The sequence below is a fragment of the Astyanax mexicanus genome, chromosome 10 (genome assembly GCF_023375975.1).
Source record: "Astyanax mexicanus isolate ESR-SI-001 chromosome 10, AstMex3_surface, whole genome shotgun sequence".
NCBI lineage: Eukaryota > Metazoa > Chordata > Actinopteri > Characiformes > Acestrorhamphidae > Astyanax > Astyanax mexicanus.
The window spans coordinates 27,838,077-27,855,939 of NC_064417.1; the positions used below are offsets into that span (position 1 = coordinate 27,838,077).

The window sequence follows — 17,863 nt, forward strand, 5'->3', positions numbered from 1 at the left end:
GTTACAAACCGCCCGCGACCGTTAGAACCCTTGGACGAACGTTAGAAACCCCCATGACCGTTAGAACCGTTGGACGACCTTTAGAACCCTTGGACGACCGTTAAAACCCTCAGACGACCGTTAGAACCGTTAAACGACCGTTAGAAACCACCCGCGACCGTTAGAACCCTTCTACGACCGTTAGAAGCCTTGGACGACCGTTAGAACCGTTAAACGACCGTTAGAAGAGTTGGACGACCGTTAGAACCCTTGGACGACCGTTAGAACCGTTAAACGACGTTACAACCGTTAGAGACCGTCATAAACCACCCGCGACCGTTACAACCGTGAAACAACTGTTAGAACCGTTGAACGACCGTTAGAACCGTTAAACGACCGTTAGAACAGTTGGACGACCTTTAGAACCCTTGGACCTCTCTGGCGACCGTTACAAACCGCCCGCGACCGTTAGAACCCTTGGACGACTGTTAGAAACAGTTGGAACAGTTGGACGACCGTTAGAGCCCTCAGACGACCGTTAGAACCCTCAGACGACCGTTAGAACCCTTGGACAACCTTTAGAACCCTCAGATGACCGTTAGAACCATTGGACGACCGTTAGAACCCTCAGACGACCGTTAGAACCCTTGACAACCGTTAGAACCCTCAGACGACCGTTACAAACCGCCCGCGACCGTTAGAACCGTTGGACGACCTTTAGAACCCTTGGACGACCGTTAAAACTCTCAGAAGACCGTTAGAACCCTTGTACGACCGTTAGAACCCTTGGACGACCGTTAGAACTCTCTGGCGACCGTTATAAACCACCCGCGACCGTTACAACTGTTAAACAACCGTTAGAACCACTGAACGACCGTTAGAACCGTTAAACGACCGTTAGAACAGTTGGACGACCGTTAGAGCCCTCAGATGACCGTTAGAACCCTCAGACGACCGTTAGAACCCTTGGACGACCGTTAGAACCGTTAAACAACCGTTAGAAACCACCCGCGACCGTTAGAACCCTCAGAAGATCGTTAGAACCCTTGTACGACCGTTAAAACCCTTGGACGACCGTTAGAACCGTTAAACGACCGTTAGAAACCACCCGCGACCGTTAGAACCCTTCTACGACCGTTAGAACCCTTGTACGACCGTTAGAAGCCTTGGACGACCGTTAGAACCGTTAAACGACCGTTAGACCAGTTGGACGACAGTTAGAACCCTTGGACGACCGTTAGAACCCTCAGACGACCGTCAGAACCGTTGGACGACTGTTAGAACCCTCAGACGACCGTTAGAACCCTCAGACGACCATTAGAACCCTTGTACGACCGTTAGAACACTTGTACGACCGTTAGAACCCTTGGACGACAGTTAGAACCGTTAAACGACCGTTAGAACCCTCAGACGACCATTAGAACCATTGGACGACCGTTAGAACCCTCAGACGACCGTTAGAACCCTTGGACGACCGTTATAACTCTCTGGCGACCGTTACAAACCGCCCGCGACCTTTAGAACCCTTGGACGACCGTTAGAAACCCCCCGTGACCGTTAGAACCGTTGGACGACCTTTAGAACCCTTGGACGACCGTTTAAACCCTCAGACGACCGTTAGAACCCTTGGACGACCGTTAGAACCATTAAACGATCGTTAGAAACCACCAGCGACCGTTAGAACCCTCAGACGACCGTTACAAACCGCCCGCGACCGTTAGAACCCTTGGACGACCGTTAGAAACCCCCCGCGACCGTTTGAACCATTGGACGACCTTTAGAACCCTTGGACGACCGTTAAAACTCTCAGAAGACCGTTAGAACCCTTGTACAACCGTTAGAACCCTTGGACGACCGTTAGAACTCTCTGGCGACCGTTATAAGCCACCCGCGACCGTTACAACCGTTAAACGACCGTTAGAACCACTGAACGACCGTTAGAACCGTTAAACGACCGTTAGAACAGTTGGACGACCGTTAGAGCCCTCAGATGACCGTTAGAACCCTCAGACGACCGTTAGAACCCTTGGACGACCATTAGAACCGTTAAACGACCGTTAGAAAACACCCGCGACTGTTAGAACCCTCAGAAGACCGTTAGAAACCTTGTACGACCGTTAAAACCCTTGGACGACCGTTAGAACCGTTAAACAACCGTTAGAAACCACCCGCGACCGTTAGAACCCTTCTACGACCGTTAGAACCCTTGTACGACCGTTAGAACCCTTGGACGACAGTTAGAACCATTAAACGACCGTTAGAACCCTCAGACGACCATTAGAACGATTGGACGACCGTTAGAACCCTCAGACGACCGTTAGAACCCTTGGACGACCGTTAGAACTCTCTGGCGACCGTTACAAACCGCCCGCGACCTTTAGAACCCTTGGACGACCGTTAGAAACCCCCCGCGACCGTTAGAACCGTTGGACGACCTTTAGAACCCTTGGACGACCGTTTAAACCCTCAGACGACCGTTAGAACCCTTGGACGACCGTTAGAACCGTTAAACGATCGTTAGAAACCACCAGCGACCGTTAGAACCCTCAGACGACCGTTAGAACCCTTGGACGACCGTTAGAACCGTCGGACGACCGTTAGAACCGTTAAACGACCGTTAGAAACCACCCGCGATCGTTAGAACCCTTGTACGACCGTTAGAACCCTCAGACGACCGTTACAACCCTTGTACCACCGTTAGAACCCTTGGACAACCGTTAGAACTATCTGGCGACCGTTACAACCGTTAAACGACCGTTAGAACCGTTGAACAACCGTTAGAACCGTTAAACGACGTTACAACCGTTAAACGACCGTTAGAGCCCTCAGACGACCGTTAGAACCCTCAGACGACCGTTAGAACCCTTGGACGACCTTTAGAACCGTTAAACGACCGTTAGAACCCTCAGACGACCGTTAGAACCCTCATACGACCGTTAGAACCCTTGGACGACCGTTAGAACCGTTGGACGACCGTTAGAACCGTTGGACGACCATTAGAAACCACCCGCGACCGTTAGAACCCTCAGACGACCGTTAGAACCCTTGTACGACCGTTAGAACCCTTGGACGACCGTTAGAACTCTCTGGTGACCGTTATAAACCATTCGCGACCGTTACAACTGTTAAACGACCGTTAGAACCGCTGAACGACCGTTAGAACCGTTAAAGGACCGTTAGAACAGTTGGACGACCGTTAGAGCCCTCAGATGACCGTTAAAACCCTCAGCCGACCGTTAGAACCCTTGGACGACCGTTAGAACCCTTGGACGACCGTTAGAAACCACCCGCGACCGTTAGAACCCTTCTACGACCATTAGAACCCTTGTACGACCGTTAGAACCCTTGGATGACCGTTAGAACTCTCTGGCGACCGTCATAAACCACCCGCGACCGTTACAACCGTTAAACGACCGTTACAACCGTTGAACGACCGTTAGAACCGTTAAACGACCGTTAGAACAGTTGGACGACCGTTAGAGCCCTCAGATGACCGTTAGAACCCTTGGACGACCGTTAGAACCGTTGGACGACCGTTTGAACCCTCAGACGACTGTTAGAACACACCACTGGCCGTTAGAGCTCTCGGGCGTCCGTTAAAACCCACAGGCAACAGTCAGAACCTACCTGCGACAGTTATAGACTACCGGGAGCCCTTCGAGTAGACCATGTGTGATCAGTGTCGGATGCGTTCGTTCAGTAGAGTCCAGTGCAGAGGAATCGTCTGGGCGCGGCTGGGCGGCCACTGTGGAAGCTGGATCTGCAGCCCTCGGAGATGAAAACGCCGAAGCGGCCGAAGAGGTGAGCACCGTGGTAGCAGGGGATGCTAACTGAGTTAGCCGCGCCACCGAATAGAAGGCTGGAGCTGCAGCCACTGGAAACGCTAGCAGGTTAGCCACTGAAGCTAGCTGAGGAGCCGCTGAAACGGAGCGCGCCATGGGAGGCAGGCGGACAGAAGACGGCGTCTTGAGGACCGGGGATGCTGGAGATTCGGTTCGGGGCAAGGGTGGCCTCCTCCAGGAGGTCGAGTGGACATCGGAAAGCCGGGTGCAGAACAGACCCTGGAGGAAGCGGCAAGCAGGCTTGCGTAGGAGGGTAATCTTCTTCTTCCGAACTGGACGCGGCTGCCACGTAGTTTCAGAAGTCCTCATCGCCAGTGTCTCTGACCACCTCGCCTCCCCCGCGGTTCGAAACAAGGCCAATAGCCCCAACGGTGATGCCCCCCCCAAGAAAATCCTCCGGAATTCGGGATCCCTTAGAGCGCCTAGACCGAGGCCCTCTCCGGCCTCGAGGCCTCGGATTTTCCTGCGCCGGGATCCCGAAAGGGGGGCGGCGGATGGCCAGCCCGGACTCAGACAGAGATCTACCCGCTACGTCCATTTTTTAAAGGTCGGTCTTTACGTAACGGAGGGGGAGCAGACGGGAGGCGGACGTAAATGCGGGTAAGCAAAGATTTATTAAATAAATAACAAAAACAAATAAACAAATAAACATAGAACAGAGAAACAAACCAAAACAACCGAAGGGTAACGATAACAAACCAGAGATAAACTAACATAAACAAACAGGGAGAACAACAAAAGGCAAAGCTAGACAGATAATAACTAAAGAGGACTGGTGAAATAAACATGGAAACAAACTAGTAATAAACAAGGAATAAACGGAGATAAATACTAAACGAAGAACTAAAGTACGTGGAAATAACAATAGCAAACGTGGCAAGACAGACAACGTGAGAAGGTGCAAAGACCGACAGATAAACATGGACTAAAGTGTACTATATATGGGAACATGAAACACTGAACACTATTTATTGATTTATATATTTATTTATTTATTCATTTATATGTGCATATATTTATTTATTCATTTATTTATTTCAACATTTATTTATTTATTCATTTATTTTAACATTTCCACATTTATTTATTGATTTATTTCCACATTTTTTCATGTATTTATTGATTTATTTCTTTTTTTATTTCTTTTTATTTATTTCTTAATTTATTTATTTCTGTATTTCTGCATTTGTATGGTAATTAGGTGGGCGGTCCTATCCTCGCTCCACAGCACGATTGGTTGCGGCTCGCTTGCGCGCCAGGACACACAGCAGCTGGCGCGCCGGTGTTAAGTGAATTCAGTCCCCCTGTTCCCCATTCACTGCACATGTCGTAGCGCAGCGCAGCTCAGATAGGCTCCATTTGTTCTCATTTGCCCTCTTTTTTTCTGATTCTTCGCGTCGGCGACTTTTTACTTATGTTGTAAAATAGTGTGCACGTACTTTAAAATGTAAAAAACAGTCAGAATCAGAATCGATTGCTCTAAGACTGCAAGGGAAGCTCAGTTTCCCCTAAAATATTAAAACATAAGTGATCAAATATATACTGTTGTGTGTACATGTCATTGACTAAATATGCGCTACAACGAGCTCAACTTTTGTCCAGAATCAGCTTCTTATCACTGGTAACGATGCTGCTCTCCTCTCACTCATTCCCGCAGCTTCACAGTCCTTTAAACAGTGCGGACGCTGAGCGTCCACAAAAATCAATAAAGAAACAAAGAGTGAAGCGAAACGAGACGAATAATTGGATAAATGCTGGCCTTTGTCCCGCCCATCGGACGCTCAGCATCTTTGGGGGTCTATGGGGCAGTGGGCTGGCCTCAGCTGGTCTGGACGCTCAGCTTCTGCATGATGATTGGATGATCTGTCTGACCTCTATCGCAGTTTCTGTCCCGCGGGTGCTGCTGAGCCCATTCACCGTCACAAAGCCCTCACAGACGGACATGCCCCTAGCTAGGTAGCAAGCTGCACATAATGTCAGACAGTTTTAATGTTGTGGACAGGATTTTGGAGAAGCCATTTGATAGTCTTCCTTATGAAGAAAAACAGGTCTTTTCAGCTGTACAGGGGCCTCATGTGCTAAAGGTGCGTACGCACAAAAACATTGCGTACGCCATATTTCATGCTCATGGTCAGATGTACTAAATTTGACTTGAACGTGAGAAAGTGCGTTCCCCCACGGCACTTTCGTTTCAGGCGTACGGCTTTTTTTGTAGGAAGTCCACGCAAGTCTTACTACATGAGGCCCCAGGGGGACTGAATTCGAGCGAGCCGCAACCAATCGTGCTTTACAGTGAGGATAGGACCGCCTACCTAATTACCATACAAATGCATAAATACAGAAATAAAAAAATAAAAAAATGTGGAAATAAATAAATAAATCCACAAAGAAATGTGGAAATAAATAAATCAATAAATAAATATTGAAATGAATAAATAAATAAATACATGTTAAAATAATAAATAAATAAATAAATAAATATATAAACAAATAAGAAATGTGTTTGTCAATGTATTGTGGCGTGAGGAGGCGGGGGAACCGTGGGTCCGCCCCACGCCGGAACTCACAGCCATGTCTGTCCCAGCCGGTGTGCATTCAGGACTGATTAAGCCGCCAGCTGGGACAGGCATAAAAACTCTGCCTCAGCTCACACTCGAGGGAGACTTGGACTTGGGAGGAGTGAGCTGAGGCCGCACGGACCTTTAAAACGACCCCGAAGTGGTTTATAGACTCTAGAGCCCCATTGGGCCGAGCTATGTTCTTTTAAGTTTGTTTCTGGGTGTGGTGGAGGGCGTTAAAAGAAAATAAAGGTATGTTTTGAGTTTCATTTACTCCCCGTGTCTGTGTTCTCTGTGTGCTTCCTCCTTCCGGGTCACAGTGGTCACGCCCCTAACCCCAGGGGCCTACCACAGTATTTATTTACCTATACAATTATTTATGCGTGTATTTATTTATTTATTAATTTATATGTATATTTATTTATATATATTTATTTCAACATTTATTCATTTATTTATTTATATTTTTATTTATTTATACATTTATATGTGCATTTATTTATTTATATTTTATATGATCCTCCATAACACTATGCCCCTTTTACTAGAACTGTAAGCCTCTTGGAATGGAATGCTGGGGGTTGAAGGAGGAGTGGCTAGTCGAAAAGTCCATAATCATTGTCATGTTTCACTACACCCTAAGTGCATTTTACACCAGATTTCTCCTTTAAATTTGCAGAACAGAAAATAAGAGCAAAATCTTTGACATATGCCCCACTAAAGACCCACTGTAGCCCACAGATAAAAAAAAAAACTGTTATGGTAACTCAACCTGCAGGGTCTTTTCCAGTTCCAGTTCCAGTGTTACAGTAATTTAATTATATTTTGAGTTGTCTGTATAGCTTCCACCCAGGCATACCTGTCTGTTCACAGAAAGCAATATAACAATACTGGATTTACTGCCATCTTGTCCTGACTGCCTCACCCTGAGACAGGTGGGAGGGTGACCAGAGGTCTCTTTACGTTTTGAGTAGGACACTTTTATATTTTCTGCTTTAGAATTTTATTTGTCAAGAAACAATGTAAACCAGTTTTAATGAAAGGGATTGGATTAATTGTGCCCACATTTTCTACAGTTATTGGTTTACAGTAAGAGTTTAATTCCTCTATTTTAAGCTCTCAGTAACTCACCTCATCAAAATACTGAACTTTTAAAAATATACTGGGAAACACCAGCATTTACATTTAATCATGACTAATCACAGAATATTGTTTTGATTTAATACATCTGAAACCAGTAACATAAATATAATTACTTTATTATTAAATAGTCAATATAAAAAAATATCAGAAGAAAATTTGTAAATAATCACAATTTATCACAGAATTATTTTGTGAATTATTTTTATCTAGTAAATCTCATTTAGTACCACCAAATGAGTAAATGAGTTGTCCACAGTTCCATCAGAAAAAATAGGGACTGAACACAGGCCATTATTATTGCAGCCTAGTTTGCAAATTTGTAAACTAAAGAGTAAAACGTATATTTAAAACATATATACATTGAAACTACGTTTTCATACATTTGAGTATAAAGTGAGTAAAGTACGTTTTAAAAGCTTTTATGTGCGCTGGATATAACGTGTTGAATGCACCACTAGAGGGCACTGCATACACACATACGCTTCTTTTTTATTTATTAGCTATGACCATCACCTCTATATTTTAGCAAAAGAACGCAAAGGCCCCGAGTCTGGCGTGGACACATACAGGAAACAACTGAATCTGATGATGAGGGAACAGGTCAGTATAGTATGTAGTAAATGGTTTTATACACTAAGATTATAGGAATAATAAGCATATATTAGGGAAATATTTGTTTTCTGTAAAAGGGATTTTACTTTATAGTTTGTAGAGATTTTCCTCATATACTGAATATATACAAATCTATAGGATGACATAAGTTGAATTCCTGCATTATTCCCTGCTAATTTTTTTTTTTTCCTTCACAGAGCTCTGTGAGAAGACCGACATGTCTGAAAGTGAGGCTAAACCTGAACCAGAAAAGAATGCTAAATAAATGCTGGATATCATGATCATGATTCTTCAGGTCTGGTTAACTAATAATGCCCCAAGAATCATATTTGCTATTTTCTTGTGTGACTTTATCAATTTCAATAAATATTCTGAAATTAAGTAAAAAAACAGGGAGCTTGATCTTATTTGCTTCAGTAACAGCGTCTCCTCTACTGTGAAGTCCTCAGATCTATTAAAAATTTGACTGTATTTAGATACAGAAGACCATCAGTGAGGTCTGGTACTGATGTTGGGTGTAGACCTGGACGAGTAATAGAAAATTAATTTAAATAATATGAATGCTTTTTTTTTTAAGTCATTCATAATTTAGAGTAAAATGTTAAATTTGAGTTCATATTGGATAGCAAGTTCTGAGACTCTAAATTATTCCAAAGATATTTAATAGGCCAACTAAATACATCCAAGAGATAACTGTGATGCTAATACTTCGTGTATCCTTTAAAGAAGGACATCAATGTAATTTTATTTGTGAACATTTCTGTATCAAAAGATGATTTTGAGGCATTCAGAATATTTTGACATATGGATCCCTTTAAAAGACTTGGAACAATTCTGACTCTGATTGATTCTAAAACTGCAATTCACACTAAAACTGACATTAGTCGTTTAAATAAAAGGACCAATTATAAAACATTGGTGTAATTGTTCCTTAATTGACAAATAAATTATTTAAAAACGATTTTAATAATTTAATAAATGCATTTAAAAATGTGCTTCAGTTTTCACAAAGCCGTATTAAACATAGTGTGTTCCTAATAATTAAATTTATAGGTAAGTGTACTTTCTGAGCATTTTTTTTTATTAAAATGTGTGTACGGAAAGTATGTAAAAAATGCATGTGTATATATTTATAGTGTATATTTAAAAACGTCTCCAAAACATTAAGTAGATCTGGTGGTGTGATCCCAGTATGCAGTAGTCAGTACCTTCCAGTGAAGGAGAACACTGGAGAACCTGGGGCAGGGAGAACCTGGAACCTGTGGTCACTGATGCTCATGGTGGTCCCACCTCACAACGTGAATACCAGGGCATACATTATCTGAATGTTGAACTTAGTCTTAGTACCAGATACCACAGGACTCATTCAGAAGTGTTTGTGCAGTCAATGCCCTGATGGATCCGAGCTGTTTTTTAAGCAAGGTGGACCTACACGATATTAGGCGGGTGGAATCAATGTTTTGGCTGATCTGGTGGATGAGCGTTTTTGGTGGACCTGGCAACCCTGATATATCTGGCCACTCCCTCTGGTTACTCAAGCATGGCAACAGGTAGGAGGAAGGAGGCGGCAGAGCTGCACGTCGCCCAGTCAGTCTGTCAGTCAGCCTGTCTGCTGGAGTTAGTTTACAGTGAGGAGATGAAGATGACACCAATCTGAGACTCTTCACACCACACCAACCGGTTCCATCGGACAGAACCCGCCAGAAATGAACACAACTTCCTCCGGACCGTAGCGGCGCACACCTTCATTTCCCGGTCTTGTTTGAGTTGGACGTGTAGCTGGACGCGTGTGGACTGAGATGAGGTGCCCCCGTTATGGCCCATTTCTACCAACAGTGCTGGCCCTCTGCGGGTGTATGTTACTGTTGAACACCTGGCGCTCTGTTCGACCAGGTAAGACCCAGTCAGGATCTGACTCAGCCTAAAATCACACCTGCCATACTAAATCAGTATTTACTAGTAAAAAACAAAATTACTCAAATTACAATCGCTGAAATGTAGTTTTTACTAGTAAAAGCCCAAATTAATCAAATTGCAATCTCTGAAATGCAGTTTTAAGATATTACAGAGTTAAGATATTACATTTATACTCGGTCATAACTTAATGAATCCATTCTGACTAGATATTTGATCATATCATTAACATTATAACATTCATAATCTGAATGTAATTTTGCCTAGTCACAAATAACCATTTATTTACATGAAGTCACTCGCTCTGTCTTATCTATAATATTTTTTTAATTAGCAAAAAAACTGTAGTTACATATGTTTGCTATTACATTCTGCAATTTTGGATATCTATACTGTAATTCTGTACAGTAGAAATTGTTTTAATTAATTGTAATATTACTAATTAAAACTTGAATTGTATATGTCTGTATTGTTGAACATTTTGTCATAATCTGTTTGCAGATATGGAGCTTTTAAAGTCAGAATTAGTGTTAATATGTTATTAATTACATTTTACAGTTTCTACTAGACAAAGAATATCTATCTAATCTAATTGTTTTTACTACAAAAAATAATTATAGATAAAAAAAGAGTGAAACTCAATGTCACTACATGAAATATGCAAATCAGCTGTAATATGTGACTAGTCCATATGACTAGTGTTGGTAATGTGGCAGTAAACTGTTCTAATGGCTGGTTTAAATGGTTCAATTGATTAATAATTGAAATATACACTATTCTAGAATGGGCCATATACCAGTTATAGTGTTCATATAAATTGAGCTTCTTATTATTACAAGACTCCAGAGTGAGGAATAAAGTTAGTTGTTCTGGGTGAGCGTTTGGCCACCGTCAAAGTCAAAGTGGTTTTTATTGTCATTTCAGCTATATACAGAGTACACAGTGAAACGAAACAACGTTCCTCCAGGGACCATGGTGCACATAAACACAGTGTAGACAAAACAATAAGTGCAACAGTACAAAAGTGCAGACAGACAATACAACACAATACAGACAAACAATAATAAATAACAAGACCGTATGCAAATTATGCAGTGTGCAAAAAAGACCAGTGAGGTAGTAATTACCTCTATTTCACAGTGTGCAATAGAGTCCAGTGAGGTAGTAGGGTTTTTAGTGCTTTCCATTTTCTGGGGTAAGTGGGGTAAGAGTGTGTGTGCATGTACAGAAAAACCATCAGTTCAGTCTCTGCAGTTGAGGAGTCTGATGGCTTGTGGGTAGAAGCTGTTGCAGAATCTGGTCGTGCTGGACCGGATGCTGCGGTACCTTCTTCCCGAAGGCAGGAGGGAGAACAGTTCGTGTGAGGGATGGGTGGGGTCATTCACAATGCTGGTTGCTTTGCGGATGCTGCGGGTGGTGTAAATGTCCGTGATGGAGGGGAGAGAGAAACCGATGATCCTCTCAGCTGTCCTCACAATACGCTGGAGGGTCTTGCGGTCAGAGACGGTGCAGGTCCCAAACCAGGCAGTGATGCAGCTGCTCAGGATGCTCTCAATGGTCCCTCTATAGAAGAGTGTGAGGATGGGTGGAGGGAGACGGGCCTTTCTCAGCTTCCGGAGGAAGTAGAGACGCTGCTGGGCTTTCTTGGCTGTAGAGCTGGTGTTCAGGGTCCAGGTGAGGTTATCTGCTAAGTGGACACCAAGGAACTTGGTGCTTGGTGTCCACTTAGCAGATAACCTCACCTGGACTCTGAACACCTGAGAACTTAGATTCAGTTAGAAACTCTGTTACCAAACTGAGCCATAAAAAGCATACACCAGAGCTAAACATCTACTTAAACGGCTGGTTTTATAGCTTCATAAATGTGTGAAAGGTTAAACCAGGCTAATCTTATTCCAGGTGTTCTCAGCAAAGTGTACTTTCATTTGCCCACTGTACTCTACTGACTGTACTACTGACTGTACATTACTGGCTACACAACTGGCACTACTGGCTACTCTACTCACTGTACACTACTGGCTACTTTATTGACTGGACTACTGACTGTACACAACTGACTGTACACAACTGACTGTACACTACTGACTGTACACTACTGACTGTACTACTGACTGTACTACTGACTGTACACTACTGGCTACACTACTGGCTACTCTACTGACTGTACTACTGACTGTACACTACTGACTGTACTACTGACTGTACACTACTGACTGTACACTACTGACTGTACTACTGACTGTACTACTGACTGTACTACTGACTGTACACTACTGGCTACACAACTGGCTACACCACTGGCTACACCACTGGCTACACAACTGGCTACACCACTGGCTACTCTACTGACTGTACTAATGACTGTACACTTCTGGCTACATTACTGACTGTGCTTTCAAATATGTTACTGACTGTACACTGCTGGTGACATTACTGACTACATTACTGACCCTTTACTGACTACATTACTGACACTACTAACCTCACACTACTGGCTACACTTCTGGCTACACTAATAACTGCACTTAGATGTTTTGATAAACTCTGTTTAATAATATTAGATTAATTACCACCAAAAACCACCATCATTACTTTTTTTTATTATTCTTATCATCACTTATTTTTGTGGATTACACAAGCAAAGTTGTGGGTGTTTTTTTTTTATTATTAGTAATTTGATTTATTGGTATCCCCTGTAAGTCTCAATCCATTGCAAGAGAGGACTGACTTAAAATTTTCTCTATAAATCAGGAGTTGTCTTTACTTATGTATCTGCAAAACAAATTCAGAGCTCATCTCACTTTAGAACAGGACTTGTGATTGTTCATAAGCCCTATCAGGTCACGCATGGAACATATTTGTATCATAGTGCCGGTCCAACCAAATCTATCTACTAAATGTTTTACGCCTGGCCAAAATTCTTTTTTATCTAAATATTTATAAATCTTTTTTCCATCTAAAATTGATAGATCTGATTTGAAAATTATAATGTATTAAATACCCTATTAAATATTTCAAGTCTATCAAAAGTCAAGTGAATTTAATTCAGATATACAAAATGTGTATTCAAATACAAATACAAATGTCAGCTATAAAGCTTCATACTCATCTTACTGTATTTGGACAGATGATCCAGAAATTGCGTACATCAAGAGAATGATGTTTGGACACATGATTCACAAGGTGTGCTCCACCTTCACACTGCAGCGTGTTGTGAAATGTGTTAAAGCATATTCTAGGCTTTAAAATGTCTCCGTCATTTAACTAGCATTAACAAATTCTTTATGTAGCAATTTCTACACTGCAGAGCAATCCAGGAAGGTGGCTGTAGAAAACACCTGCTGTAACCCTGAGACAAATCATTGACTAACAGGCAAAGTACTGAAAACAACATAAAACATGATACCACAAAACAGAATAAATACAGATACACAGATCTGATATTTTGTTTAGTAAAGGAAATGCATGCAACTCAACTCACAGGGTGGCAAATGTTTTGCCTGCTCAAAAACAAGGAAGCAGGTCCCGGCAGACCAATAAACAAATAGAAATGTAGACCCAATTTATGTGGATGATGTTTTTGTCAAAGTGTGCTAAATGTTGATTACAGGTACATGAGATAAGTAATCTTTTAGAAACCATGAGACAAGATTAAGCATGGATTTATATAGAGTTCACAAACATGTTCCAATCATTGATAAACAAATGTTTTAACATATAACTAATAATAGTATATGACTCTGGAAAAAAATTAAGAAACCATTTTAGAATGTTCAGTTTCTATTTTATGTGTCTTGGCATGCTCTCCATCAATCTTTCGCACTGCTTTTGTGTAGCATCATGCCACTCCTGATAAAAACATCCAAGCAGTTCTATTTTGATGGCTTGTGACCATCCATCTTCCTCTTGATTACATTCCAGAGGTTTTTAATGGAGTTCATGTCTGGAGATTGACTGTCAAGTAATTTGAATGACAAAACATTTACTTTTTTATTTTAATAATATACTACTGCAACAAAATAAATGTTGATATAAGAGTTTCATACCATTAGTAGAAACGGAAATAATCTAAAAACATTTGTCTATTTCATTAACAGTAACTTACCAATACCCTGATTTTGTGTAAAATTGACAATAGTGTCACAAAATAAAAAATGTAGCAAAAATAAAGTAATATAACAAAAATCAACCTCAAAAATTAATTGAAGCATATTAAGTGCATGCATATAAACTGCAAACAAACAATAAAAAGTAAACCCAATAAGTAACAATATAAATACACTTCTTTTAAGAATAATCATGATCTGGAGTTTTTAATATTATGTTTTGCAATATTATTTCTTACAATATGATATAGCACCCCCTAGTAGCAGCTTTGGAAAATGGGGTACAGTACATCTGTTATAGCCAGGCCATTTGGTTTTATAACTGATCAGAACTTTATCTGATTAAGGTGTGTTTCTGACATTTAGAAACGGAAGCGGTTGATCTGCAAATAGTCTATGAGAGACTGGTGAGAGCTGAACAGCGTGGAGAGGCCTTGACCTACAAACTGCTTCAGGTACTGGAGAACCTGCAGAACGTGAGCTTCTCCTCTAATCTCACCTCCAACGGCTCCGTGGGTAGGTCTCATTTTCATTGTCATATATGTTCAGATTTGTTACCCGAGTACTACTAACTCTTTGCACCTATGCACTCTTATTTTGCCTTCTAGCTAAATTGCCCCAGGGTATTTTCCCTGTACAGCCCAACGCTTACCTTTACCTGCCTCACCTGAGAAAACACCCAAACAGCCTGAAGCCCATTATCCACCTGGGCCAGGGGCGCGCTGGAGGTCAGTATCTGCCAGGCTCTGTTTCACTCAGTGGTGTAATATAGTCTCCAGTAGTGGATATACTGTGACTATCTATAGCACACCTGCTATACTAGTTGGACAGAAGTATTGGGACACCTGCTCTTTTATTGTTTCTGCGGAAAGCAATGACTCTCTGCTGTCTGTGGAAGAGATTCTGATGGATGTTGGAGCATTGCCGAGAGAATTTGATTGTATTCAGCATCAATAGTGTTAGTGTGGGGTGGGATGCACAAAAATTGAAAAAAATGAAAAGTCAGTTTGAATGTGTGTGTTTTTAGCAGGTTCTTATATTTTTTTACAAACAATTTCACAAATGAAATACTATAAGTGTATTTTAGTTGTGCTTTTCAAAGACAAAAATATAAACTATTGATATAAGCTGTTCAGTATTTTGATTTGTTTGGCTGAGCATAGAAAGTGTTTATTTTTTTAGTCATTTTTAGTAAAATAAATACAAATGACCAAATAATTGATACATCCCTATTCTTCCCCACCTCATCCCCAATTCCCTAACTCTTATCCCAAAAGTATAAGATTGAGAGCCATCATTCCAACGAACACATTTCCACTTTTCCACAGCAGGCGGGTTTATACCCTTTCTACCTAGCCCACACCTGGCATTAATCATGTTGCCAATAGGCTTATGTTGATCTGCTCCAGAGTGACCTATTCTATTAACTATGCATCCCAGCTGTGTGTATGCATTTTTACACCTGTCCATAGCAAAGGGTGTCACTTACAGTAACTGTATGTATTCATTAAACACATTTGGATCCATAGTGTATATGACCAAAAGTCAGGGGTATTAATGGTGTTGCTCCTATTCATCCTTTGCCCAACTAACAACCTCTACTTGTCTGAAATGGTTGAAATGTTGCTGTAAGGACTTCATACGTTATACCACCATATTTACATCTACAGTTACAACTATAGTACCACAATATTTACATCTACAATTACAACTATAGTCAATTTGTGTGGTTATCTTATCAGCTTAGATAAGCTCAGTCAAACAGGCTACCAGGAGTGAGCTGCATTCCATTTACCTTGAAGTTCGAGTGTCAGAGATGGGAATTATCATACCTGAGTTGTCGTTGTTTCAGTAGAACAGATAGTTTGAATAATTGTACTCTATATCAAAGCCTTTTTCAAATAATTTTACCATTGTCTTTTGTTCAATACATCCAAGATTAGCATATTTAGCATTGGCCCATTCGCATTTTTAGCAATGTCCCAGTTTAGTATTTTAGCATTGGCTTAAGTTAGCATTTTTAGCATTGGCCCATTCGCATTTTTAGCAATGTCCCAGTTTAGTATTTTAGCATTGGCTTAAGTTAGCATTTTTAGCATTGGCCCATTCGCATTTTAGCATTGGCCTGTTAGCATTTTTAGCATTGTCCAAGGTGAACATTTTTAGCATTGTCTTAGGTAAGTATTTTTAGCAATGTCTCAGGTTAGAATTTTTAGAAATGTCCTAGGTTAGCATTTTTAGCATTGGCCTGTTAGCATTTTTAGCATTGTCTTAGGTTAGTATTTTTAGCATTGACCCAGGTTAGCATTTTTAGCATTGGCCCAGTTTAGCATTTTTAGCAATGTCTCAGGTTAGCATTTTTAGCAATGTCTCAGGTTAGCATTTTTAGCATTAACTCAGGTTAGTAGTTTGAGCATTCGCATTTAAGCATGGCCTGTTAGTATTTTTAGCAATGTCCCAGTTTAGCATTTTTAGCAATGTCCCAGGTCAGCATTGTTGACGATACCTGTTTTGTACTCTCATTCTGCAACATTTTGCACATTCAAAAACCATAGAAAACATGTCCACAGATTTAAGATGTACTGTACTGTGTGTACAACAGCTTTATTGAGACATATAGATATGCTAAAGGAGGCGTTAATGAACTGTAATGTAACTACTTGGATGTCAGGAATTACAACATTCCAAGTTCAAATGGAATGCAGCATACATTTTTTTTACCTTCACTACACCAAAATACCAGTCTAATCTAAGTGAATGTTTGATTCTGTGGGTGTGTGTCTTTACAGTGTCCCTAGTATTTGCCATACCCACTGTACGCAGAGAGAAGCAAAGTTACCTGGTAAACACAGTGAGTTCTCTGCTCTTTGACCTCACACCTGAGCAGAAGTTGGACATTGTCATCATCATCTTTGTTGCTGAGGTAAGCCTGAAGTTGTGAATTTTTAATTTTTAAATTTTGTTCAGGATTTTGAATTAATTTTGCATTTTTTCCTCCATTAATGGTTTTTTATTTTGTCTTCCAAAGAAAATGCAATTCCTTAAATACAATTTAAAAATATCTATTTAACAAAGCACAATATGATTCCGTCAGCAGTTCTAATCATGAATTTTGTTTTGCGCTGCAATTATAATCATTCATTTACTTCAGCAATGCTACGCTTCACACACATTTTTCTAGATAGCTAGCTACCTCAGGAGTTCTGTTTTACTTATGCAGATATTCTAATAATACATTTATCTCGGCAGTGCTACTAGTGTTAAGACGTGAATGAAATTTACACTGACAAAGGCAGCCATGCTTTTAGTATGTTGATTGACAAATGATAAGGCATAAATTAGCTGAGCTAGCACCATTATATTCCTGTAGAGCTCACATCTTGCAGATGGAAAACAGAGAGTTTGTGAAAGGGTATTCAACTGATACTCAGCATGATAATTGATTTTTATTATAAATTATTTATTCAATTTAATTTATGGGAGTATGTCTGTAAAAGTAAACTTAAGCATACCTTTTATCATCTCTCCTTGCTGGCTCTCTCCCACACTCCCTGAGGGCTGTGTATACAGCAGTATCCCTGGGGGTCATTCTAGGCCTGCCCCTGCTACTAAAAAGTTGACAGGCAGCAATGTTGGACACACATGTGAGACACCTTTTAAAAATGAGTCATCATTAAAACACTAAACATTAGGTTTACAATTGAGTTTT

General features: G+C 41.0%; 1 protein-coding gene and 1 long non-coding RNA gene across 2 annotated transcripts in view; both read left to right on the top strand.

Moving 5' to 3' along the window:
• The first annotated feature begins 7,909 nt into the window (after nt 1-7,909).
• Nucleotides 7,910-8,526, top strand: LOC111195708 (uncharacterized). The gene is made up of 2 exons (XR_002651745.2): nt 7,910-8,122; nt 8,332-8,526. It is a non-coding gene; the product is annotated as an uncharacterized LOC111195708 (long non-coding RNA).
• Nucleotides 8,527-9,680: 1,154 nt separating this feature from the next.
• zgc:154054 (Glyco_transf_54 domain-containing protein) overlaps nt 9,681-17,863 on the top strand; it is a 35,573-nt gene continuing 27,390 nt past the window's right edge. Inside the window, exons 1-4 of the mRNA XM_007229860.4 lie at nt 9,681-10,027; nt 14,521-14,670; nt 14,763-14,882; nt 16,944-17,077. Coding sequence (XP_007229922.3) covers nt 9,934-10,027; nt 14,521-14,670; nt 14,763-14,882; nt 16,944-17,077 — 498 coding nt within the window. The 5' untranslated portion in view covers nt 9,681-9,933. The remainder of the gene's footprint in view (nt 10,028-14,520; nt 14,671-14,762; nt 14,883-16,943; nt 17,078-17,863) is intronic.